Source organism: Aythya ferina (genome assembly GCF_964211825.1).
Source record: "Aythya ferina genome assembly, chromosome: 20".
NCBI lineage: Eukaryota > Metazoa > Chordata > Aves > Anseriformes > Anatidae > Aythya > Aythya ferina.
Window position 1 is genome coordinate 1,867,721 of NC_140318.1, and position 27,588 is coordinate 1,895,308.

At 40.4% G+C, this 27,588-nt stretch overlaps 2 protein-coding genes across 6 annotated transcripts in view; one reads left to right on the top strand and one right to left on the bottom strand.

Annotated features, from left to right (window-relative positions):
- Positions 1–14,737, top strand: part of STRBP (spermatid perinuclear RNA binding protein) — a 79,435-nt gene extending 64,698 nt beyond the window's left edge. For 2 of the 5 annotated variants that reach the window (XR_014684933.1, XR_014684936.1), the window contains 2 exons: positions 10,271–10,654; positions 11,493–14,737. The gene's annotated coding sequence lies outside the window, so the exon portion shown is untranslated. Of the gene's footprint in view, positions 1–2,976; positions 5,603–10,270; positions 10,655–11,492 lie in introns of all 5 variants that reach the window. The other 3 variants (XR_014684934.1, XR_014684935.1, XM_084493753.1) reach the window with 3 other exon arrangements.
- The window catches only part of RABGAP1 (RAB GTPase activating protein 1), a 67,894-nt gene continuing 53,657 nt past the window's right edge, over positions 13,352–27,588 (bottom strand). The window contains exons 18-26 of the mRNA XM_084493749.1: positions 26,462–26,503; positions 25,973–26,101; positions 22,249–22,341; positions 21,163–21,273; positions 18,034–18,138; positions 17,476–17,559; positions 16,640–16,711; positions 15,901–16,098; positions 13,352–15,120 (exon numbers count right to left, since the gene is read on the bottom strand). Of these exons, the coding sequence (XP_084349875.1) occupies positions 14,998–15,120; positions 15,901–16,098; positions 16,640–16,711; positions 17,476–17,559; positions 18,034–18,138; positions 21,163–21,273; positions 22,249–22,341; positions 25,973–26,101; positions 26,462–26,503 (957 nt within the window). The 3' untranslated portion in view covers positions 13,352–14,997. The remainder of the gene's footprint in view (positions 15,121–15,900; positions 16,099–16,639; positions 16,712–17,475; positions 17,560–18,033; positions 18,139–21,162; positions 21,274–22,248; positions 22,342–25,972; positions 26,102–26,461; positions 26,504–27,588) is intronic.

Below are 27,588 nucleotides of genomic sequence, written 5' to 3' on the forward strand. Positions count from 1 at the left end.
TTTGCTGATGCATTGCTATCCGCAACAGGGAGACTCCTCCATGCAGTATATAAAGCATACAACTGAATTTTGTCAGGGAAAGGAATACTAGTAGTTTTCCCTAAAGGAATACTAGTAACTTATTGATACAATGACCGTGGTATTCTAGACAACCTGCCTTTCAGAAGAGCAGCATGGTAACAAGGGAAAGCTGATACTGCTCTCACAACTACATGTTGTAATGTACATACTTCAGGTCACTAATACTGGCATAACTAGTTATGACAAGATCAGTTCATCTTACCAGAAAAGCTTATTTTGACATTTTATCTGCTTCATCTTTTAAGCTACAAGGGAGTTAATTATAGCACAGTAATTTTTCTAAGGCAGTAGAGCAGAAGGTAAGTTTCAGCTTTGTGCTTCGAAACTGCTGCAAATAAGTCGATTAACAGTGTTCCATGGAAACAACCTGACGTACTTATTTATTTTCTTTGTGCTCATTTCTATGTTCTTAGAAAAGCACAAGCTTCTATAAGCATAATCAACACAAAGTTACTCAGGGTACTGTGTCATCTCAGCAGTGGACACCAACTTGCATCTTCAGTCAACAGGCACATATAAATCAAGCTTAATTAAGAGGAAAAGAACATCTTGGCAGGTTTGCTTTACTACTGGCACTGTTACAATTTAATGATCTATGCATATGGAAATGTGTGTATTCCTGCACTCCCAGTATAAGTTAGAGTTCTGCAAGATCATCCTGTAACAAAGTAAAATGTGGTCAGTGTAGAAGCAAGTATTATTCCCTCGTTATGTCCACAAAGGGCTGTTTATAAGCAGTTGCAAAGTGATACTACTCAAAGCAGAATAGCTATTGGAAAATTAGTCAGCTTTTGGAAAATTAGCAGTGATATAAATTTAATGATGAAACAACTCTACCATACAGATTATTTCTTGTGTTTTCAAACTAGTATCCCTGCTTCCCTGCTCAAAGTAACAGGATAAGACAAGTGTAGTTTTCCAGTAACGCGTATTGCATGGAAATGTACTGGACGAAAATGGAGGCTGTACTGCTGAGAGCATATTCTACTATACAGAGCCATTCTCTGGGCAATGCTGCATAATTTAAGAGTGGGTAAACATGCCTTCAGGGACAACAGAACACCAAACAGTTTTTTTTTGTTTTGTTTTTTGTTTTTTTTTTTTTAAATACACAAAAAAAATCAAAACAAAAACCAGAAAAAAGCCTTGAAGCTTTGTCCAGTCATACACCTATTCTTCCCTGAAAAAAAGAGACAGGTACATCCAGATGTGCTTACTGAGTTACAAACCAGGTGACACAAAGGCCCTTAAGGATGAGTGTTTTACAGATAGTCTCCTTTTGGCCGGAAAAGAAAGGAAGTTGACGCCGTCTTCCAGTTCCAAAGCTCAGTGTCTTATTTCTGATCCTAACCCTAGAGCAGTATTTATTGATCAAACTGACTAAGCTTTTTAGGTCGATGAGCTCTCCGCAAAGCAATTCTGTTCTCCTCTCAAGCCTCTGCAGGGGCCAACAACTGGTGCTTAACTACTGCTTCCACTGCAGAATGTCACCTGTCCTCCAGCTGGCCCAGGCGTTCTGGGACACTTGCACTTCTCAGAGCAGCGCTGCTGTGGGGGCACCCAGCAGAAGTGCTGCAGTAACACAGCAGCGCAACCCCCGCTGGGCTGTATGCTTTCTCAAGTCCCACCCAGGTCTTAGTGACAAAGCTGAGCATGAAACCTGTACCACCAAAACTCCTGCCCTTTAATGAGGACATCTATGGGAAGGAGATGTGAATCTGGTGACTTTGAGGAAAGGTTGGTGTCTTCCAAGTCCAACTCATCTCACAATCCTTTTGTTCCCCAAACAGTTGAGCTTCCATCCACCATTCACTGTCAGTCTAATCTGTTCAAATAATTACTGCTAATTTGGGCTAAAATATCCCCCTTGTGTAACCCAAACTACCACCACCAATCCACCTGAAGAATTTTTTTTTTTTTTAACAAAGGATCATCTGGAGGCAGATCACTGCTAAGAGATCTGCAAGGCAGACAGGAGCTCTGGCAATGCAGTGCAGTGCTCCTTTTCTGATGACAATTACGCCTACAAGACAAGAAAAAGACTGAGGCAGTGCTTTGGGGCAGTGTTTCATGCTCAGCAAGTTCGCAGAGGGAAGGAATGCAATTCTATAAATCACTTGTACTGTATTTCTGTTTCTAGACTTGAATGAATTTCACTTTTCCTTTGTGGGTCAGCATAGTAAAAATTAAAGAAAAGGACTATTTTTATAAATCTCTTTCACCAATAGAGAGGTCTGACCTGCAGCCACCAGATGGACTTAATTATCCATAGAGGACAGAGTGTTTATTTTTACACTAAGATTACATATGATATTGAATAATACAAAATATGGCCTTTGAACTATCTAAACCTTAAATCCTATCACCAAATTCCATAAGTTAAGTAATACGGTGGACAATTCCATCCTTCTTCCTAATAAGTCTCCCTCTCAAAAGAAGTTACTCAGAAATAAATTTCCAAATGAAGTACAGGAGATCCTTGTGGTCTAATTACAGAATACTTTACAAATCAGGAGGCATCTTAAATATTTTTTAATAAAGTGAGCTGTACGTACTCACTAGCTAAAAAAGCCTGCAAATGTAAAGTAAATGGAATGCTCTTTGGACATGAAGTTGCTTCCTCATGTGATGCTGTACCCAGTACACTTGGCTTCATTTGGCTTCTGTGTTGTGGTTTATATGCCAGCCACTGTTCTGAACTGTACACAACACCGATATTTGCACTGTAACCTTGATTCATTTGCCACTGATTGTAACCCAATGCTACGGACTTCTCTGTATATAAAACCATAACCATGTCCCATTTGCTTCCAATAGCACACAATAAAGGCTTATCTCTGTAAATGGGAATTATGTCCTTATGACTCTTTTTTTAATTATTCTTTTTGTCTTCAGCGAGGAAATTGGCTTTAAGGTTTTTCTGAAGCCTGGGGAGCCAAACCACAGAAGTCCATTCTGCTTTAGGCAGGAGGCTAAGACAGGCTTCCAAGGCTGCGGTCTGATCAGAGGCGATTGTTAGTAGAGCTGTGTCATGGAGATGGAAACGTAAAGCACATTTACACCGCCTGTACCGAGCGGAATGCCTTCCGTCACAGAGGTGAATAAAGCATGCAGGACTAATGTCTGACACACACACTGACGTGAAGGGCTGCTGCACAGAAACACCGCCTGGTGTCAGCCAGTGGCAGCAATAACAAAAGCTCAGGAAAGGCTGTGATGAGACTAGCCAGGAAAGCAAGCTGTACTTCAGAATAAAAACATTCATTTTCTAGCATGTAGTTAATTGGTAAAGTGGGATAGTGGGATGCTTATTTTCTTAAAATATAAATTACACAAACGAAGAACCAGTTAAGTTCTTTCTATAACTTCTATTCTTGTTGCTCTCCCTTCACTGCATTTCCTAGAACATTCAATTCTCATGGTCCTGGTTTGCCCTCTGAGGTCTGGAGCAAACCCAAGCCACTTCCCTGTCCACAGCCACTGAAGGTCCTGAGGGCAGAGGGAGAACTGTGTGCCTGTTTGCTTGAGGCTGAATCCCACAGCAGGCTTTACTGAACATGTGTATGTCCAGGTGTCTGCAGTTAGAGCACACGCTTTTAGTCTAGAAACCAAGATAGAGAAGGTGTTTTACCAGATGGCCTTACCTTTCCTTCAAAGTCTTTTCATGGTCTTTAATTCAGCTTTTCAAGTCTAAGTGCAGAGCTCATTAATCAAATTCAGAGGAGTTCAACCTCGAGGAAGGTTTTAAAACCACTGTGAGCTGACTATAGTTGAGAGCACTCTTAAACATGAGAATTGTGGAAACCCACAGCTTAGCATGTATGGCACTGGGAGTAAGACATGGTGTGTGACTTCTGTACTCAACAACACAGTGGGCAGCCAGCTGAGTCTGCTGTTGTGAGGCAAACAAGTCAGTTGTGCACATAAGAGCTATTGAGGGACCTCTGTGCCAAAACTGACTAAACCATGTTTCCTTTTAAAAATGCAGAGCTGCATCAAATATTTAGCAAGTAAGAGCCATAAAGAACTGGCCTTAGCCATTTAAGAAAACACCATTAACACTTGGCTGAAACAGAGGCCGCTTTACCCTATACACTGACATCATACCGTGCCTCTGTACATGCTGCCTGGCTTACTGAGAGGTCATTCAGAAAGCTACCTCAGGATTAGCATCGCAGAGGTGCCAGGAAGGCTGACAGCTCTTCAGCCATAGCCTGACAAGTGCTGTTCAGTGCCAGCTACAGAAATGCCCTGGGCCCGCTCCAGGAGCTGGCGGATAGCTGTGGCCTCAGAGGAATGGAACAAGGGGTAGGCAGGAGAGTGGCACACAGGAGGCAGTATGATTTGGTTCCAGATCAATAAGGGAGGCTAGCTAGCACGCCACCCTTCCTCCCTGTGAAACTGCCTGAGGTCACCGACTGACGTTCCCTGTCCTGCTGTAGCTAACCTGAACTTGTCGAGGCAGCTGCATGGAGCCTTGCGTAGAACAGGAGGCTGCTCATCGTGGCCCCATGGACACAACACTGCTCCACTCCCCGCCAAACAACCAAAAGGAACCACAAACGAGCACCCAAGTCTGTCTGCTTTCTCTCTGGGTAACGCAATGTCTTTACCACACCAACACCCAGTGCCACCAGCCTGGGGCTAAAGGCAGGCAGGGAACTCTTCAGCAGCCCACAGTCGCTGGACTGCACCAGCCTCATCCCTTGCAGGCACAGCACCGAAGGGACCATGCGGCAGGAACCAGCTTCTTAATGGGCAGGAAGCCCGGTTTCTCTTGCTGCAATCAGCATCACCTTGAAAAACTGTATTTGATACAAACAAAGCTGAATAAATGATTTATTGACTGATGTCCATGTAACTAGCAACCCAGCTTGTCGCTTCCACATGGCCTGATGCATCTCTAAACCTGCCCCAAAATGCAGAGAACCAGCTCTAGTCTCACTGTGCAATAAGCACACAACACCAAATAATGCACATTCCGTGTCCTACTGCCTCTTAACTTATTGATGCAGTTTGATTTATCTAGGCATCAGTTCCCTTTCCTCATGAATACAGAACAGGTCCCAGCTGCAAATTTTTGTCCCAGGCAGCGGGGATGCCGGTGGCTCCTATTTACTCAAGAGCACGCTCGCAGCCTGTGTACAGCAGCCACTAAGCCATCCCTCACGGTGGTCTCCTCTAATGCTGGTCTGTTTCAAAAGAACTGGAAAATGGTAAGGAAAAGCAGTTAATGCAGAGTGAAGTAGAGATCTTGATAGTGCCTCAAACAAGGATGTCTGCCTTCCCCAGGCTCACAGATACCTCCCACAAGGCTGCTAGACACAACTCATGTTGCCAGGTTTCCTTGACAAAAGATCAGAAGGCTCTTGGTTCAGCGTTCAGGTCTCTGAAAACTTCCGAAGCCAGCAGTCTGAGCCACACCTTGCCAGCAGAGACAGGCAGCTTGGTTACAGCCCCCACGTGTCACCCACTGCAGATGTAAGCATGGGAGCAACCTGTTTTGTTCTGCAGGGAGCCGGTAAGAAGCCCAACCACGGAGCTACCCGCTGGATGCCGATGTAGTCCTCAAAATGTCATCCAACACACAACTTCAGCACTCTGCATCCAGCCCACCACCAAGCCCCTGCTCTCCCCAGTGCCACGCAATCTCCCTCACCACTACACAGCTCCCAACCAGAATTTGAGGCTTACTCGAGTACCATCCATCCTCACGGGGCTAGCTGTCAATAAATCACAACACTAATTCCTTCACCATGCCTGTCCCCCCTGCCAAGCTAGCACCAATTCTTTCTGAACAGCACCCCTGCTGCGAGATGAGAAATGTCACCTCGCTTAATTGCTCACCACTTAATGCTGACTTTGGTCCTCTGCTGCAGATTGAGTTCCAGCAAGTCAGCTAGAAAGAGCTCTTTCCCTCTTGCCAAGCTGTAAATTATCTTTGCCTTTTGTCAACCCAATCCTTGGTACTCCACTGAAAGAAACTGGAGCTGCTAACATTTTCAGGGCCCTGAATTCATCCCCATTTTGGGGTATACGTTCCAGCAGATTTGTAAAGGTACAAAAAACCTGCGTGTACTCCTGTCACAGCAGTACAAAAAGGCCCTCCCTTGTTCCAGATACGAACACAGAGCAAAAACCTGAAGAGGCCTCTGGATCCCCAAAAAGGGTCACACACCCTAGCGCAACTCACACTTCCCTCTAGTGCCCCTTCCTTAGGTGCTGACACACACCAAAGATAGGATTTCCTGCTCGCAGGAAGAGCACACTCAGCCCCCTGCTCATTAGAAGTTATTCCAAAAGGATTTTTTTTAAACTAGGCAATTCTTATTACAGCAGAAGACAAACTACAGCTCAAGCAAATCAAATTATGTTGCCCTCCAAAGCAGTTCCAAACTCCTACATGGTGACACTGCAGGGCTTGGTGTAGCAGAATCACTGCATGCAGCACAAAGAGCCTGGGGACAGGGCTATCAGCTGCAAAATGCAGGTCAGTTATCCCTGTTTTAATGAAAGATGCTGTTAAATGCTGAAGATACATAGCCTGCAGCCTGGGGACTGCAGAGATCTGTGGGTGCCTCAGTTTCAGCAATGAATAAACAACTCCGAAAGACAAAGGTGAGACCAAGTCCCAGTGACCAGGTAAGTATGAAGAGAGCTTTCTCCATCTACTGTTAGTTACATTTACTGTTAAGACAGTTATTCAAAAAACCTTTCTTATGCTGGTTTCTTAACCAGATTTAAAAAGGTTGAAAGTTTGAAAGGTTTAAAACCCCAGACGAGTAGCCTGGTCCAAAGTGACTTTGAGGGCTTCGTTTCTATGTGGTCTAAGAGGAAAGGTGCTTCAGAGAAAGCCAGGAGGCAGTCTGCACGCCTCAGCTCCACCTGCCAGCTCTCATTCGGGGCAATTTATCTCAGGAAGAGTGAAAGCAGAGCCCTGCCGGCACTGTGCCTGGCTGACGAGTGATTGCTCTTACACAACAGCTTTGTACCTGGAGACAGAAGGCACAGAAGTCAACAAACCACACCAGTGATACCAAAATGTAATAAAATAAAATAAATAAATAAAATCTCTCCCTCGTACCTCTAGCTGTACAGAAAGCTGAGCATCACAACTTCTTTGCCATTATACCAATCTTTCCTTCACTAATTTTTCTCTGCATACAGCTGAGCTCCTTAAAGGAGGCATCTGTTAGAACACTGACAGAAGCCCAGTGGAACCAGTCCGCCAAGGCTGGGCTGCATGTCCGAGAAGCTATCTCAAGATATTTTACGCTCTATTTATTCTCTCACCTTGCTTGCTATGTTCACGAAGGGCACAAGGGTTACTCAGGGCTGTCTGGGACTACAACTGCTTTGTTTCATTACTGGAACAAAGTACAAATTAAACACCTGAAGGAAAGACAATATCCTCCCCGCAAAACTTACAGAACAAAACAGGCAAGACTAGCGCACACTCAGACTAGGAAAACAAAGCAGTGTTCAGGTGAAAGATGACGAACAAGTTAAATTCAAACATGTTAAACAGATCTCCCTGGGAACAAATGAGTGAAGACTTGGACAAGATTTGCAGCTTCCCAGTTATGCTACTCACCACTGGCCTTCTCACTCTGCCCTACCCATGTGCACCAGCAGTACCTGCGACATCTAAAGACATTGAAATGAGCTCAGAGCAGGCTGCTGAGCAGCTACCTGACTCTAAACTCAGTCTTTTACTGTGCTGCTGAGACTGACGGCACCCAGGAGCTCTACAGTTTGCTGTTCATGCCTGTACTAGCAGCAGCCATCTCATTCATAATTCACAGAAGTCTGGCACGGGCTTCCATAGCCCCTCTGGCATGCTGGGGTTTTCACCGTACCATGCAAAAAGCACTTTAAGGAGATGCACAGTCATCACCTCTTAGGAACACTGTCCCTTCCCCTCTGTGCTAGACAAGATCGTGTTCCACAAGTGATTCTCAGTGGGATTATGCAGCAGCCCTACTACGTCCCGGGCCGGTGGAGAGCTCAGACACACACTACTCTGTTAAAGCCTTCATTCTTCTCCTCTTCCCTACCCATTTGATCTGGTGCATTGTTATTAAATTACCATAAAACAACTTCTTTAAACTAGTACAAGCCTTCAGGGCACAGAAGGCATTAAGTCACTTCCCTCTTTTCTTGTCAGCCAAGAACTGTGCCAAAACCACAATGGGTTTCTACAGTATTCTAAAAGAACTGATAAAAAACTTTCACACTGTGAAAGCTGATAGCAAACACAGCTCTCAGCCTCATCTCAGCAAGTATTTTACTGCCTTTTCTCATGCACAGAAGCTGAGTGAAATCTGCAGAATTTTCTTTTCCCTACATGAGATCAACTGGTCACACAACAGATCAGAAAACCTCATCAGGAATCATTCCAGTGTCACCTCCCAAAGTTCATTTATCAGCGTGGCTCTGAGGCCCCCCCTTACCCTGGATCACAGACAACTCTGTGCATTAACAGATGCTCACAGCAGGGAGTTTAAACACACAACTTTGATGTATTCATGGTTTTACGCTAACTGCGCACTCTGCATGAGGGCTTCTGCTTCCTATCTGGCAGGCTGCAAATCTCATCACTTCTGCACCTTCTGGCGTCTGAGAGTCCGCAGCGGCTGTGATTCTACCTGAAGCACTACAGAACCTTGCTACAAATCAAGACATTTGTCTTATGAGCTGTTGATTAGGAGAAACTCTGCAACCTTGGAACGAAAACAGTGTGCTCATTTCTATAAACCAGCCGATACTCTACTTACCACCTCTGGAGATAGCCATGTACAGAGTTACCTGCACATGGAAGGCCCATGTGGCAGGATCACAGTAGAGGAAACAAACAACTTAGGTCACATCACACTAACTCATCAGTAAAGCTGATTAAAAAATACTTTTGTCTTAACATTTTAATGAAGCTGATTTTTTTTTTTTATCATATTCTTTTTTTTCACTGTAACATGATAAAATTTTGCTCTAGTATGCTCTGCCTCATATCTAAAGCAGTACTATTAAAGCAAGAGAGCAGCAGAAAAACTTATCAGTACGCTAAGCCAAGTCTAAGATGTACTACAAATACATCTCACAGATTTACTTCATACATACTTAAATTTAATCACACTCCATCCTAGCAGATCTTTTTCATACAAGGCTATAACAACACAGCTTTCAGAACAGAAACTCACAGGACACTAACATGGAATGTCCTAGTCTTGTAAATAAATACCCCCTGGTTATCTCACAGATTGTAGATTTTGGATTTGCTAAAAGGAAATGAGGGTTCACACAGAGGCTTTTGCTAATGCTGGGCACCTACTGTCCTCAGATTCCTTGGAAAACTCCAGACCTAACGATTTGAGCCTTTGAGAAGAGCCTAAGCACACATTAAAACTGTCTCTGCTGCTGCAGACTAACGAATTGATTCCATAACAAATAAACATCAGGCCATGGTTCTCCTTCTTCAACTCTTCTCTGATATCCAGAATTAATATGATATGCCAAGCAGACTGAATAATACGCGTAGTAAGGACAAGACAGCACCAAGATAAATATTATCTTGAAATCTGCATCTCTGGCTGGATGCTGTTTGGCATCCTGACAGATCCTGTCTTTTATAGTTCCATTGCTTGAATTGCCTAATTGCTGAATTTTATTGAAATAGATTTTAGCTCCCTGCAAGTATGGCAAACTTTTAATTAAGCATTAAAAGATCATTTAACAAAGATCATTTCTGTTAAGAATCTTGTTATTTAACATTGCTCTTTAGAAGTCTTGCAGGGTCCAGAATTTTTACAGTACCATCTGCAATAATTTCATCTATGCCAATTTGGGCCAAATCTCATAATATAATTACTCAATTAAAAACAAAAATAATTTCAAAGAATTGCTTAACAAACTGCTTCTGCAGTTCTCAGAAGATCTGATAAATCATATTCGCCTCCCATTACCTCAGGATTAGAAACAAGAAAAGTTCTATTTACAGCAGTTTGTACCCTATAGAAATGCATCTGTATGCATTAGATGTGAAAACACACAGGCTATTGATTTTTTACCTGTAAAAAATTAATTTCTGCATAGAAATAGCTTCCTTTTACACACCTGTACAACCATTTTCTCAGTGATTCTAAGATTTACAGGGGTAGGGCTTTTTTCTTATTCCAGCTTTCTTTATCTCCAGCCTCAGAACACAGCTGACACTCAGCAGAGGCAACAAAGGGTGGAGGAGACCAGGATCTGCCTCACCCTGCGCAGCAGCCAGCGACTTCCCTGGGTTCTCATCGTGGGCACAATGGCACTGCTCATAACATCACGAACCAAACGGTTTGAGCGCACGGCGCTTTGCCAGTTCTCAAGTGCTAGTTCAAAGCTTGTCACGTTAGGAGGCCTCAGTTCACCTCTCAGCAAAGTTGGCACAAGAGAAGAACAAACCTAACTGCAACTGTGACAAAATGACATAAAAACAACCCCCTGCAACAGCAGGTGCTGATCCCGCACCACACGAAGTCCCAACCCCTTCCTCAACCCAGGGGGCCTACAGAGGACAAGGCAAAATAAATGCCATGTAAGTTAGAAAATACGTGTACATACATGTCTTTTCCACAACAGCCATTAATGCCCTGCCACGTCCAGCACGCTTTTCCTCTGAAGCGCGACCACCCGCGGCCCTGCCCCACAGCGCCCGCCGCGCCTCACTCACCACAGCCCCGCAGCTCACAAAATGGCGGCGGAGCGGGAGCCCTGTGCGCGACGCCTTAGCACCTGCCTCACGAGCTGCCGTCTCCCATAGGTTGCTCCTGCCGCCAATCAGCAAGCGGCCTATCAGAGGCCGCTCTGCCACACGCGGGACACGCCCCCCCTCCTCAGGCGGGAACCGAGAGCGCCCCTGAGAGGGCGGCGGCCCCGGGCTCTCACTGCCCGTCCCTCAGCCATGTGTGAGGCTCCAAAGTGAACTCGGTTCCGCTTAGCCCGTGTTCAGCAAGACCTTACGCCATTGTAGAACACGACTTTAAACGCTACAAATATTAAAGATGCTTTCTTAAAACATAGTCATACCTAGTCCATGCTTTCCCACCATCTCTGTGACTGGACTGCAGCTGAGTGCCTGGATTATCCTCAGAACAGTCCTTCAGCATGGGATTACACTTTATTTCATTAGCATGCAGAAAATGCAGCCAAATCAAATTCTCATTCCTCAAAGTCATTTTGGACACGTAGCTGTAAATTCTAGTAAAACTCTAAAGGTTTTTGTACAGTCTTTCATTGCCCTTAGGGATAGTGTTAGGGTTAGGAAAGATAATGCACAGTAAGAAAAAATAAGGCGGAGGGCGGGGATCTAAACTAGAAAGCAATTCTTGCTGTGTACACAATGCCTTATTTTCATTATTATTTTTTGATTTAAGCAGAGCCTTCATGCAGCTGGTTGCCATTAGCCTCCTCACTCAGTCACAGCGCAGCACGCGGGCCGGCATGTCCAGGGACTGCCGAGCAACCCAGGCCGATTAAGCTCTTAAGTGAGGCACCTCCGTGAAGAGTCTAAAGTTAGGTTGGATGAACACGAGCCAAGCTGTTGAACAGATGGAGTGAAATCCTCCTCTTGATAACAGGAACTTTATATCACTGCCATGGATAAGAAGGGCAGCTAAAAAAAGTCAAGGAGATGGTTATATAAATTTCAAGAAGGCTTACCAGCAACACTTAAAGGTAAAGATTTTGATAGATCTAGAATATTCACTTCCATCTGAAGACCCTGCACAGCCAAGAAGCAGAAGATCTGCAACAGAAAGGAGATCGTAACACTGGAGCTACCAACGCTACAGAACCCTGGGAACACAATGACGCAGCACAGAACATGCAAATCTGGAGCCTGGGCCACACCAAACTCTTTAAAAAAAGTGGCACTTATTTTCAGTTTTGTGCACAAAGCCAGCTGAGAGGCATATGTGAATAGAAAGATAATTAACTACCAGGAGATAACTAGACATCTTATTAATGCCAAAAATGCTAACTAATACATTCATTCTTTGCTTACATGCCTGTAAATACAAAGCTTATAGCAGCTTTGACACAATGTGTTTTTTTTTAACCTTGCTAATACATAGTTTCGAATATCTGTAAATTCATCTTCCTCATCTTCAAAATGACCTGTTTCCTTGTATTTCACATGTAACTAAGATTCAGAAGATATGCCTCTCAATGGAGGATCCAATTTTCTTAATTAGTTGTGAATATTTTAGATGGAGTCAGATGTGAAATATACTGGTAACATTCATTTCTGAGCATCAAAATCCACATTCCATGGCCATACTAAAAGGAATATATGCTGCATGAAGTTTTTAGGTTATGTTTACTTAGTGGAATAAAGCAACTTTTCCCCTCCTTTAAGTACCTAATTTTTGGAGGAAAGGAAGCTATACTATTTACCATTCCCCTTGGGAAAGGCAAATGGATTAATTCCTTTGGTCTTTGGTTGTTTCTTCTTCCCCATCTTTCACCTATTTGCCTTCAAACTTTCTCAAAAAGGTGTAATTACTGAGAAACTGCAGAGCTGAAATTGCCAAGGGATACCAGTCTGTGAAAGACAAAGCAGCAAAGACTACACGCAGCCTTATAATACCATTCTCTTACAGCAAAGTATGGTTAGAAAAATGACAGTGTGATAACAGCTTCCCAGAGTAGGGCTGCTTTCAGAGTCACCTTTAGTCATTTTGGTGACAAAAATACATTTTTACTCCTTGTTATCTCTGCAGAACACATGCAGTTAGGGGAGCCTGATCTGCACTGTGACCCAATTAGTGCATTCATCCGGTTGCACTGCTAAACCCTACATTCAGCTATGACTAGAAGATCCTAGTGAAGATGACGTGAACAACACTTGACCCCACAGAATTTATGTTCCTGATGATAAGCAGAGCTAGGCTACATTTATTTTGCAGATCCAAGCAGAATTTGGAGGGTCATGGAAAAAAGCGTTCTAAATTGGACATATTTGAGAAATACTGAGTCACAAGCCTCAAGCTGCACAAGGTCATTTTTGCAGTTTCTTTTTTCTAAGCAAAACCTAGATTTTATTATATAAAGCAGTGTTGGCAACATGAAGAACATGCAGTCTTTTTTAGCAAAGCCCTTTGCAGCATGAATATAGTTTTGGTCTTACAGAAGCTTGCAGATCCTAATGCTTCTATTTTAAGAAGAAAATTGGTTTCATATTGCAAAATATTTAATGAATTTCCTGTTAAAATGAAATGAAACAACAAAGTAGTTATACAATTTTACTAGTTTATATTTCAATTCATAAAGTATACACACTGCAACTATGCTACCACAATGTCCACGCATCTAATATTGATGGAGTTACAGGTTTTGTTTTGTTTTGGTATTAAACAATAGAGATAATGTATGCAGTTAAGGAAAAAAGCTTGGACATAGCATGTTCTATTCTGTAGTTACAGAGTACATTAGCTAACATTAGTACAGTAAACAAGAAAAAGGTAGAAATACAAAATAAACCAAATATCTTTATATACAAACCAGTGCCTCTTATTGTTACCAGCTTATACTCACACTGCACACAAAATTTATCCACTGATGCAATAGATACTTCAGCATAACACAAACCATTATAAATTAAAAAAAAAATTACAAGGTGCAAACTCCATTCTACAGCTTTCTGGTGAGAACTCAAGACAATCCAAAGAATAAGAAATCCAAGCACGTTTAGCACCTATTAGTGCAACTGCATCGAGCGTGGAAAATGACCTACACAACCTCTGAACATGTTAACAGGGAAGCCAGTTGGACAGCTATAGATGCTCGCAGCTACACTCACGCAGTGATTTTTGCCTCATATATATCTCAGTTTATTGTTTCTTTGTCCCATTCATACCTATGTGCAAAACTAAATCCTGGAAGCTTTCTCAGAGCTTCACAGAAGGCCTGCTACAGCCAGTTAAAAACAAAACAAAACATCAACAACAACAAAACAACTAAAACAAAACAAAAATGGACAAAAAGAACAAACAAAAAGACTTAAGTGTCAGACCATCCACATAACTAGTACTTATTAGCAGTTCTGGTGTTGGGGATTTTAACGCTGTTGATATGTGGATCAAACAATATGACACAGAAGTGAAACGGAAATTTGCCAAGAATTCCGATTATTCTTGTCTAGCACTTAGACAAGGCTCCCAACCTCAGGTTGTGAATTTGTTTGGCAGTCCATGCCAAAAAAAAAAAAAAAAAAAAGCCCAGAGTTGCATAGAATTGATTAGTAACAGAAAGAAATGCCAAACACAGAGAGATGGATGCTGCATCTAACTAAACCAAAGTGGGGTTGCTCCGACAGGAATGCTGAAATCATCATCCCCATTCATAAAGCAAAACATGTCACCTCCTACTCTCCATATCCTACCTCTGGGGACTGCTTTCTGGCACTGATGTAGTTCTTGTTAAAGTTATCTTTTTTCTTTTTCTTTTTTTTTTCTTTTTTTTTTTCTTTTTTTTTTTTAAACTTTGTTAGTGACACTTTTCCTTTCAAATAAAATATTAAAAAAGATTATAACTGTAAAAAAACCTATCATATGTAAACTTAACGATTAGGGTTTGGTAAGTTCTCGTACCTAGTCTGTGAAAAGCCTCCAGCCAGACCGCAGAATGGAGTGTTTCTCTGAAGAGCTTCAATCTAGCTACATCACCTGTTAAATATCAGTAGTATGAAGATCCCGTGTCTAGCAATAAAGCCGTTTTTGTGTTTCCATCTTTTTTTATCACTGACCTATTGAAATCCTGACATGCTGTGTTTCTATTGTATTTACATTCTGGTCCTCTCATGTCACAGAATTAAACATCTGGCCAAGGAAGGCAACAAAAGGTGTTGTGTTAAGAAGGTGTGTTTGACCAAACTGCTTTTCAACAAGTCTCTTTTCCTTGGACTCCAGTCACTGTTTTTATAGAGCTTATTGTTCTGTTGAACCATGTTTTCTTTGCAGCTTGTACTTCATTCAATGCCAGACCCAAATGGTGTTCCAAATCCTGCAAACAGAAGAGTAATTTCTTTAATTTGGTATGCATTCACAACACAAAGCTACAGGAGTTAAACTTAGAAGGCTATAGGACATCTACAATCTCTTGGCTACTGTAGAAGCTGAACAAGTCTTACATAAATTAGAAGTAATATAACCAGATTAAAAAAAAAAAAAAAGCTTTGAAAAGCAAAACAAGCATTTGTCATTGCCCACAGTGAAACATGCAGCCTTCTTTAGTACATGTAAATCCATTAATTCTTTCTATCTGAGAAGGAGGTGTTCCCACAAAAAGTGGACGTTCCTACAGACTAATTTTTAAGTTTCTGTGAAGAAGCACTAACATACCAGTTTTAGGCTAAAAGAACAACATTGTCATATTTTACACTAGTACCTCAAATACCTGGAGTGCTTTTCAGTCATGTTTTAAGAAATATGTCTAGCATTTGTCACATTAGCTCTTCATTTAACATTGTGAGATAAAGAAATGCATGGTTCAGTAGTTTGTCAGAACTTGGATTTCATCCAAGAAGTTGCAGAAGGTCAGTCAGTAAGTACTGCACTGCAGCCAGGCAAATGTCTGGAAGTTGTGGTAGCTGGTAAATACAGTTCATGCAATTTCAATTATTTTATCTGGTTTCAGACAATGTTTGGTTAAATAAGCCATACAGGAAACAGCAGGTTACAGTTTCAACCAAGAGGATCTATTCCAACCCCTCTACAACAAACACACTTTTCCAGGAATGCAGACACACCATACACACTACAGAATGAACCCCCAAAGTATTACCTGTATTTTACATTCTGCTTCCACAAGCTGCAATTTGGTCTGGGCCAGCTCAAGCTCCATCTCCCTCAGCTGGTTTTTCAGCGTTTCCTTCTCCTCATCTGTGTCCTCATCTGAACCATCCTTGGCTGAACTAGCAACCTTCACACGGCCTTCTTTATTGAAGAACTCCCGGCAATGTTCACAGTCATCCACTTTTTGCTAAAGTAAATACCTGATTGTGAATGCTTGTACTGGAGCACTGACGATATTATCACAGCCTTTTCCTGCCTCTGCTCTGGCAGAGCAGCACAATGCAAGGGACCACCAATGGCCTGCAAACTCTTAACTACCAGGGAGCACAGCCAAGTAGGTTCCAGCCATGCCCAGATCTGTGGGCTGTACAAACACTCCTGTATTTTTGGTAAAACTGGCTAAGATAGTGGGCTCTGGAAAAGATAGCCAGAGCAATCTCCTCCAATAAAAAATAAATAAAATTAAATTTTAAAAAAAGACCCCTCGGAACAATTAACATTTATTACTGCATAGCATGAAAATGTAGCCAATACAGCATTGGAGAAAGATGACAGCTGTCCATCCCTCCTCCAAGATCTCCCCCTCATAATCTTATTTCCAAAACTGTAAGTCAACAATGAATGCTCTTTCAACCATCATTTTAGTAATGACAAATTATATGCTTTCTGTTTATGATTTGGCTAAAAGATTTAAACAATGCAGACTGTGGTTCTATCTGGTCTCTTACCCGTATTTTCTCAATTTCAGCTTTATTTGCTGTTTGTTGCTTTTCCAGTCGCTCACTCAGCTGAGAACAAATCTGAAAGCAAAATTATGTTACCAGATCATTTATAAATGTACGTTTTCTCCAAGATGAATGCTAAAGCACAGGTAAGTGCTACAAGAATGTTAATATGGATTGTTTGAAGGCTCCGAGAAAAATCCGGAAAATTGGGATACTACATTAAGTTGTCTCATTCTATACATATTCTCCTATGCCTATAGGAAAAGGTGCAATTTCAACATAAGTTATTGGCCTTCTGTTTGGCCTTGCCAAAGGAATCCAAAAAGATTAGGAAAAGCATGGCTCTTCTTACTGTCTTTGGGACAAAAGGCACCAGCCAAGACCCAAAAACAGTACAAAGAAAAAGTCTAAAAAAACAAAAAGATGCACGAATTCACTCCCCTGATACCTGATGATCAGGTGCTTGAATTCTAAAGTAAAACCTTTGAAAAGAAAAAAAGACATCTTTTTTTTCTTCTTGACTGCAATTACCACCTGATTGAAGAAGTGAAGATTGGAGAGCTTTTATAATAAGGTACAACTTTGATATATGAGAGCCAACTTGAACAATGTTAGGCTGTCACCGAGGCAGTGGTGACTGGTGATCTACAAATACCTATGTCAGGGGTAAACAGAACTGGCTATCACTATCTCAGCAAAATAAACACAAAGCAAGAGCAAGTTTCCTGCTTAAAATAGATAAAACATCTCCTTGAATGCATGGCAAAGAAGTCTCCTAATGTTCATGAGAAAGTCTTGGGATTAGATTGCCAAACACATAATCTTTAAATTGTGCTTACCTGTTTGTAGTCACCAATAATAGAGCTGTTCTTTTTGATCTCTGACTCTGCTTTATCTAGTTCCCTACGACACATTTCCTTCAGCTGTAGGAAAAAAGGTAAAAGGTTTGTGAAAAACTGAAAAAATAAATGGTTGGTATTTTCTCCTTCTCCTTAACCTCAATACTTTTTGCACAGGGCAGTACTCTATAGGGAACAAGGGTCTATCTCACCTACATGGGAACATGGATAAGCTGGACTTTGGTGGCTCTCATTGCTAGAAAAATAACTATTTTAGAGAAGAAAGTATTAAATGTACTGACAGGTGAAGTCCTATGCTGCCTCTCTGTGCAGCAATCTCTGGCACAGTCTGCGCCTTCGCAAATTCAAGTTAAAAATTCACTACTCTATGAAGCACCTGACAGGAAAGCAAAGAATTCTGCTTTGCTGACGTCCTTTACACTACAGAAGAGGCACAAACATGACTTCGAACATTACGCTCTGCCCACGCTTGTCACTTTTTTTTCCCTCTCTCTCTGTACTGCACAGAAATGTGAAAATGACAGAAATGCCCCTAACCTGAGCTGATTCTTCTTCTAAGCGCCGCTTTTCTTCTTCTGCATCAATCAGCTTCTGCTTGGTCATTAGCAGTTCCTTATTCAGAGCATCTGCCTTCTCCTCCGCCTGAAACACAGAGAAGTTTACAGCACTAAAGAGATGCTTTCTTGCTGTGCTGATGCTGTGAGGCAGCCATGGGCGGAGGCTCCATTAGGGCACAACCAAGAAAACAGTCTTTTAATTCTTATTAATAAAAGTCTGTTCATTGTTACTAATAACAATAGCTGGATTATTGTGGTGTTGTTTTATTTTCATCATAAATAAATAAACATTTAATTGTAATTATTTTTCTGAAAAAGTACCATCTACAATGGCAAAGCAACAATAAATTATAATTAACAGAGTACACCACTATACTCCATCACTCCAAAAGCCTCTCCTGAATTCAGTGATTATTTTTAGCAAAACTGGAGTGGGGCTTGCTCCAAAGAAATCCAATTACAGAATTAAGCTTTGTTTTCTCATCCAAGCTGGAAGCTGACCAATACATTTTGAAGACAATGAAAGGTACAAAACAGCTCATAATGTGCAAGATCAATAAACAACTATAATCAGCTTAGACCTAAGTTCAATTTGCAAGCATCCAAACTTGTAATGCAAACAGAATTCATGAAAAATGTCTCTATAACATTAAAGACACACCTCTCTGACGCCTACCAATGGATTTGATACCACCTTAATGTCACCCAGAAAATGCATGAAAAAATTTAGCTGCCAAAATAAATGTCAGACTCCTCTCTTTTAAGAAAAGAGATGTCCCACCAGAAAGCATACATTTTTTATTTTTTAACTTTTTTTGTAATAAAGCTGTAGAGCTGAAAAATCTTGTGCTCTTCATAAGTCACGCAAAAATACCTCTGCAAAGTAAGACATCTTTTTCCAGTCTTATACACAGCAGCCCAGTACTTCCCAACAGGTGTACGAATTCTACATAAAAATAGATCAATAACTCAACTGATATATAAAATGTTCAGAGAGTAGCTGTACCATTTCCTTTCAAAGGAAGAAAATCAGAAAGCGAATTTTAGTCCCTTAAAGTCCTGCTGATCCTTTAAAACAGATGGCAAAGGCAAAGAGAATATCCTTTCATTATACATGGTTTTTAAGGATGTTTTAAAGTTAAAGATAACTGGGATGGTGAGAGTCTAGCAACAGCAGAAAAATGAAGCCTATTTGCTGGTCTAGTGCAAAGGTTATTAAGGAAATTCTCATATTCCCAAATGCTTTGCTTTGATCTTTTAGGCTGCAAGATTTCAGACACACCATGAAGGTATTAGAAAAGGTGTGTTAAACAATGTCCTTTGGTACTTTTCTTTCAGGACATCTGGCTAGTAGAATGAAACTTACCATTTCAGGTTCCAATTAGAAGAATTAATCAGGGTCCTAAAGTGGGATCAAACCTACCTATCTCCTCCTGGGGGATAACCTGAATGCTACCAATCGTTTACTATCTTTGAAGGCATCACTGTTATATATCCACTGAGGTATCTCAAAGATTATGCTTAATTTTGTTCCTCTCTTAGCTCTCCACTTCAACAAATCAATATAAAAGCATAACTGGGTTACATGTACTGAAGCAGCCACAAACAACTGCTAAAAACAGATACAAAAAGCTTCTTCAGTACATTTTATTTGCCACAGTTCACCCTCTGAGTGCAACTACCGGGCAGTCTGTGTAGCCTTCTATGAGCTATCTTTAATGAAGTAAAAAAGCATAGGTAATAGGAAGAGGACATAGCAATGCTTTCTGAAAACCCTGTATGGAACATACTTCTATGATTCCACATTTAACATTATAGAGCAGTAGATGTAACAAACCTGAAAGTCACAAAACAAACCTCATTAAGAGCAACATTCATCCATTAGCGTCAACATTTACTATGAATATTTTTCTAACACCAAGTTTCCAGGAGACTGTGAGAAACCTTAATGTTCTCTGCAGCAGGTAAGTTGAAATGCTTTAAAGCCCGTCAACTCCTGCACTATATGATTTTTGAAAGTTATTTTCCTTTTTTTTTTTCTGTACTTATCTCAGTACAGAACGAAAATGCCAAACACCAAGTACGTGAACTCTTCATGTCTCTAAGCAGATAGACCAAATGTGTTCTAGCCTACTACGTGCACTACAATGCCAGTATCTTGCTGCCTCTGCATGTCTTGTAAAAAAACATAACCTGATAAACTCTCCCAGATATGACTATGTAAAGAAGGGAATGGGAGAGCAAGCTTAAAAAAAAACAAAACCTACAACAAAGCAAACCTGAAGCTTCCTCCTGAGAGCTCTACTGATATGGGAAACAACCACTGACAGTGAGTGGGCAGATTTCATGGGCAGATTTCAACAAGCCAAACCCAAACCACAGTAACTTTCTCAGAGTTGCCTGAGGTATCTAAGAGCCAGACAGACTCAGACTTTCAAATTTATTAGCTACTGTAGAAAAGCCCATCTCCTGTGAGATCATACACATGAAAATACCAGTTGAAGGAAAACAGAATACATGCTATTATTTTTTGTAACAATTCAAAGACTTGGCTCCTGCCATACTTTCTTTCAATATACATACAGCAGAAAGTAATTACTCAAGTACAGGTTTAGAACCTGCCTTCTTCCTCAGATTACACTGAATGCTTTTCAGAGCAATCAGTATTTCAGTCAGCAGTCCTATTGCTTGTGGATATCTGACACAGGTCTACATATCACCGTTCTGCACGAGGAACATGGTGGAGGAAAGAATCCTATCCCATCCAAATCAATACCACCACATTCTGCAGCGTATCAGATACCCTGTAAACATGCCCCCCCACACCATGTAATGTGAAAACCTGCACCTGCTCAGCCTATGGACCTGACAGGACTGCAAGTAGCCCAGTAGTCTCAGAAATAAACATAAAGGCAATCCCTAAGCCGGAAGGCAAGACATGAGTGAAGATACATTCCGTGAGGAACAAAGAATAGGATTTATCAGTCCTGTGAACAGAAAATGCAAATGTACTAAGTGTGAAAACATTCTATGATACCTTCAATGAGAGGAGTAACTAGGAATTAGCCCAGTACTTTGTCTCTACTACAGAGCATAAAAGAAGTCTTACATTGTCTAAATCTTTTCGCAGAGCAATCTTGCTGGTCACCAGTTCATGTGCAAGATCATCATTTTCTTGCTCAAGCCTCATGTTTGCTTCTTGCAGACGACGGTTTTCACGCTATGGGGAAAAAAAAGAAGTCAAGAAAAAAGTCTTACCAGGTATTTGTCTATAAAACACAATGCTTACTGTGGCTGAATCCAAAAGCTACCTTATATCTCAAGTATTGAAAGAGAACTCTCTACCTGCATTGAATTTACTGAGGACAAAAGCAGCTAGCTGTATTGTTAATATAAATTAAATGTTAGCCTTGAAAAGAAACCATATATAAATAACATTGCTCATCTATTACTTGTTTTCTTGGAGAACTGGTTTTGAAGAATGCAATGATAGGGGTGTCTTTCTGCCATCAATATCTTGCAAGGAGATTCCTACAAAAACTGATTTTCTTGGCTGAAAATAAAATTTGCATGCTAGAAAAAGGTGAGAGAGGATGGTACTGGGAAGGCCACTCTATACTCTCCTGCTACAATTTCCAGCACACAGACAGATGTTAAAGTTTATATACAACTTTTCAGCTTAAAATATATAAATGTACGCATGTATGTGTTGATGTGTAATGTATAAGCACACAATATTATATATAAAATATATTCCTATATTTTGCAAAACAAATATTTATAAAATTATATACTTACCACAACATACATCATTTAAAATCAGGCAGAGGAGTAAAGGCAAAGATTATAATCAATGGAAAATAGAGCTATAATCAATTAGGAGTTTTCTTTCTGTTCCTGACATTGGCACAATCAGCACATTATTTAAGTGCCAAAACCTGGCTCTAGTGAAACAGTTCTATAAGCCCAAATAAAAATTCACACTATTCCTTTTTTCACTGAGAAGCTGGGCCCACAAGAACCCTGCCACAATTAACATTGCCAATACAAAGAAATGTACTTGATGTTCACGTAGTCTATTTTCCTGCTACATCAAAAACTAGTCACAAAACAAAGAAAACAGCTTGAAGAAAAAGCCCAAGTGGGAACTTGCAGGTACACTGTGTTAAAACAGATTGCAGTAGGTAGGCATTACCTCAAATCTTTCTATAGGATCCTCCTGTTGAGCTTGCTGCTCTCTCATGGTATGATATTCCTTTTCATATTTCTTCAGCTTCTTCTGGCTAATCTAAATTAAAGCAGCCCATTAGTTCCTGTCCAGAACATCAATAAAAGAACACACAATTCACAAAGGGTTATGGTACAAGCTTTGGGCAACTCCTGCCTTCTACAAAACACAGCTAACACGTTCACTCAAATTTTGAGTGTCAAACCATTAGACAGAGTCCAAAATTCTATTCCATTCCACTCAATATAATCACAGAAGTATCACTTTCTCTTACTGTTTTGTGAAACAGAAAATTTGTTGAAAGGGATCCCATGGAGCAGCCTACCCAAGTTCTCCTTGGTACTGTACAATGTACAACGTATTTGATGCTCCAAATACTACAGTGGCTTAGCAAAACAAGATTGCTTTGAGGCCCACAGCGTGTGTTTAATTTCCAACTTAGCATGATGGCAATGTTTCTTCAGCTGTTTTTTCAGCTGTGACATTCATCATCATGCAGAAATGTTTGCTTTACTTTGCATGAGGCTGCAAATGCTGAAAGGGCAAGCCCAGGCTCAGCTGACTTTTCTGCTAGTGCTGCTCAAGCCCAGTAGAAAACAATCCAGTCCTAAAGCTGTCTAGGTGTTTCAGGCAAGCAGCAACACCTCAGAAGCAAATATGCTGTGTCCCCTGCTGCTCTGGGATTCAGAAGACAGGAATTCTGTTCTCATTTCTGACAACAACTGCACAACACTAGGCAGGTGACTCCCTCAGGGTCACAGTTTCCCTTTCTGTGAGAGGGGAGAGAAAGGCAGTGTTAAATTCAGTATTTTGTGCACACTGTCCAAGTCCTTCAGGGACAGAGACCACGGGATCTACAACAGATCCTGACCAGTGTATTTCCAGGGGTCCGCAGCCAGGCACGCTGTACACCACCATGGTTTAGCAGGACAGGCTATGCTCACACTGCTGCAAGCATTTCACATGCAAGGCAGCACCCATCTAAATTAAACTGCTAGTATGAAAAGCTGCTGAGCCTTTATTGTTATCTTAGTAAACCAAGAAAATTGAACAGCTATGGATATGTTTTCCTCTTAAAAACAGGTTTTGTCTGAGAAACATATTAAACAAACTTTACATGCATGAATGGCAGACAATGGAAAGCACACTTTAATTTCCCTTATCTGTGTTTTTTATCACTAACACTCTTACTTGAAATGAGCTGTAGATAACTGGTAGGTAGGCTCCCCCTAGTGAGAGTTGCACAGAAACATTTCGCTGAATGTACTTCAGGTGACATTTTTTTGGAGAAGCCAACCCATTTAAGTAGAGTCAGCCAGCCCCATCACAAGTGCAGAAGTTATTCTTACTAAGCAGCCCAGACAAATACTGAGAGTATTAACCCTACTGACAATACAGCCAGTAACTTCAGGAGGTTATGTCACTGTTCTGCCAAAACACTGCCCAAATTGCTGTGTTTCATACACCAAACCTCAAGCTGTGTAAAGGTTAGCTCTTCAAAGTGAGGCATCCAGCTGTGCAAGAGGAAGAGAAGGAAGTCACACCACTATGATTTCATCTTCAACTTTTCTGAGTGCATTAAACCAGTTTTGCCTCCAGATACTAATAGCGAGGTGATCATGAGAACATTTGCTGTTGTCACTGGTTCTTGGCTCTGGAGCCCGAGGGGGTGCCGTGCTCTGGGAGTCTGCAAGGCCTTTGGGTGTGTGTGGTGATGGAAGGCAGAAACGAACGCTGGAGTCCCACCAGTTCTCCAGGGGCACAGAAGGCAGCAGTAACTCTGTTAACATTTGACTGCACCACTGAGGAGTGACTTTAAGGAATTAGTGTTGTCTCAAGCTCATCATTTACTGACCTCCTTTTCAGCAGAATGCTGTTGTAATCACAGTGCCTTAGCCAAGCTACTTCTCCCTTCCTATAAATGATTTATTTTGACATCAGACCCTTTTCTGCTCAAAAACACTTCCAGACACAGAGCTGGAGATTTCTACTGACAGCAAAGGACTTGTATTTTAAGTCAAAGAAGGCTATTACATGCAGCACTCCAATCAGAGGCAACAAACATGGATGAGATACAGAAGTGTGCAGCATCTGTGCAGAGCCTGCACAGAGCAGTGCAGCCTGCACTTTCTCCATAACTTTCCATTTAATCCCCTGAAAACACGAAGCACTCAAGAAAGCAGTGTACGACCTTGACTGTTTGCCTTAACTACTTCACACAGCACTGAGAACGAAGGGAAATTTGGCAGAGTGGGAAGAGGAACAAGTTATTTGGAAACATGAAAAGCAAATGCACCCATTACACGATCTTAACCAGATGTATATCCATGTCTAATCTGTGGCTAACATCAAATGTTTGGATGAGCTAAAACAGTTTGCTTACTTCTCAATGATTTCCTAATTTCTACACTAGTGTCATTTAAGACATGCTTGAATTCTATGGAGAATATCGCTACTACTTGATGTCTTGAATGTTAACATACTAGGGAAGATGTGTACTTATAAACTGACGCTACAAAAGAATTCCTCCAGTGAATTTAAAGAAATATAAAAATTAAAAAAAAGAATCATACCAGTATATTTGACCAAACATTAATCTATGTGAAATTATAAAGAAAGAATCACAGCTTCCTTAGAATATACAAAATAAATTATCAAAGTTCCATTTTAGAACTCAATCATCCCGTCTATAAAGAGGCAACGATACATTTCTTACAGTAACTTCATTCTGAAATTCTATTTTAAGGGCCTATTCCAAAATGCCAATATAAAGCTTTAGCTAGAGTATTTATTGATTATAAAAGCAATTGACTTTCAGCTACAAGATAATGCAATACTTGATGTATATAACTAAAGTCTTAATGTCAAAGGCTAGAACTTTCATTTCATGTAGTTATACTTAATAAATAGGGCTTAATGGGCAACTGAAATGTAACAAAAAACATCAAACAAAAGAACTCCACTGTGTACCTCAGCAATTCAAACACACAAGGAAGCCCACAGAGCTCTCTGAATAAATTATCTCAGAAAACAGGAACTACTGAGATTAATTCATTTACAGAGAGAAAATTTCTGGGACAACATCTCTCCAGTCTACAGTACATACCAAACTCTAGCTTCTATTCTGTCCAAAAGAAGGCTCCTAAAAGGATCAGAGATGACATATTTTCCCGTGATACACGTTTTCTGTTCTGTAAGTCATAAGGCTAACCATTCTCTCAGTATTTTTTTTATTACAGTATCATGTGTGCCCAATTAAAAATAGCCACACTCTGAAAGATAACACTTTGTTTGTGCATTATATACTCCATTTTAAATAAAACCTCCCCCCTTCTTCTCAGTTAAAGATACTACCCTTTTTGCACCTACTACTAGACGAGAACTTCAAAGAACTGCAGCTATGTCAGTATTTTATTTTAGTGCCATTAGTGGCATTTTTGTTGTTGTTGTGTTGTTTTTTGTTTGTTTGTTTTTAAGTCTGATTTTAGTAGCACTGAATATTGCTCTCTGAAAGCCAGTCTCTTATTTCTCCATGTGGGCCTCTATCACTGAAAATCTCAGGGCTTTACTGTATTTCTCTGCAAAAAAATCTGCAATTATTTTCACTTGGACAAATAAATTGTGAAGTTACATATGGAGACTGAAATTGTACCCATTCAAGATATAGTCACAATTACTATCACATCTTTACCTTCATATTACAGGCTAATTCCATCAGCTTCTTTGCATTTTCCTCTGAACGGTATCTCTTGGGCAGCTGTACACGGAAGAATTTTAATGCCCCTTCAAAGTCAGTCAGTAACAGATCATCCTTGGTAGTCTGGAGACAAGGACAGAAGACCCAGTAATTGCAAAGCAGATTTTGAACAAATACTGAATTCCCAGAGACAACGCAACAACAGTTTTGTAAAGCTCCCAAGAACATATTTACTTTTTAACCTTCTAAAAACTCTGTTTGTTTCTATTTCTGCAACCTTCTATTCCCTGCCACCCCATCCCCCAAAAGCACCCTGCTGCACTGAGCAAGCCACACAACAGCATATGTAATACAGGAAGTTGTTAGCTTTAAATATATATATTATAATAATAATAATTATTATTAAATAGTTTTTAATAAACATCTTAAGTTTTGATACTGTGAATGATGTAGCATAAAACACTTTAAAAATTGGATACTCACTTTTAATAATCCCAGTGCAACATTAAAAATAACACTTATTCCCTAAAGAGAAAAATAATAACAAAATAAATTAATTTCTCGGTATTTACAACTCTAGTTATTTGGTGGGTTTTGTTGTTTGTCTAGTTTTTGTGAAGCTGAGAACCAGGATACAAGTTTACACTTGTAGGTAACTACAGGTACTACATGAAATCAAAGGCCCTGAGAATGACTTTGCAAAAAATGAGGAAGGTATTTTACTGGACTGACATTATGTGATAGCAAACCAATCTTTCAGCACAGGTTTTACTATCTCCTTAGTAGTTTGAAACTCCAGAATGATGAGAACACTGTACTTTATTTTTAACGACTAGTCGGTCAGCTCAAGGTCCCTTAATTTTCATATAGCAACTTCAGAAAACACTGGAGTCATATGCAGCAATATATGCATGAATACATCAATTTCTGGTATTCAAAACCTGGAATAATTCTTTTAATGACAAAGAAAGTCATTAATGACAAAGAAAGTCATCACTTTAGGACAGAGTCCTACATCATCTAACCTTTGCCACTACTTTTTAGAAGTGTTTTATTTAAATTGAGCAATTAATTATGAAAAGTCAACAGCAGCATGCATTTTAAGTGGTACATTCAAAAATCAAGACACATTGCTGATATTGTTTCAAGATTGTCTTTCTCTTCCCCAATGAATTATTTTTTCTAAATGACAAAGAAACCCCTAAGCCTTCACTATGAACACATTTACTATTTATGAATTTAAAATGTGTTTCTAAACAAATAAAACTGATTTTCTAGATACCATCTGTTACTTTCTGTTTCATTGGCACATGGACAAATCAAGCAGCAGACAGATAACAGTGAAAGGGTAAAAACATTGACCAGGAGGTTTATGAATGCTGAAACCCCTCCGTGTAGGGAATGCAGACAAACTGTGCCACTTCACAGCAGCAACTGCAGATCTGGTGAAGAATGCATGAATAATATTAATCAGCAAGTATAAAAGTAAATCATTAGTTAACTCAGGGATGCTTCAGTACAACATGTGAATTGTTCATATATTTTAATAAGCTCCAACTGAAACTACACTACTTACCAACATACCATCAAATATATTGTTTTAAACATGA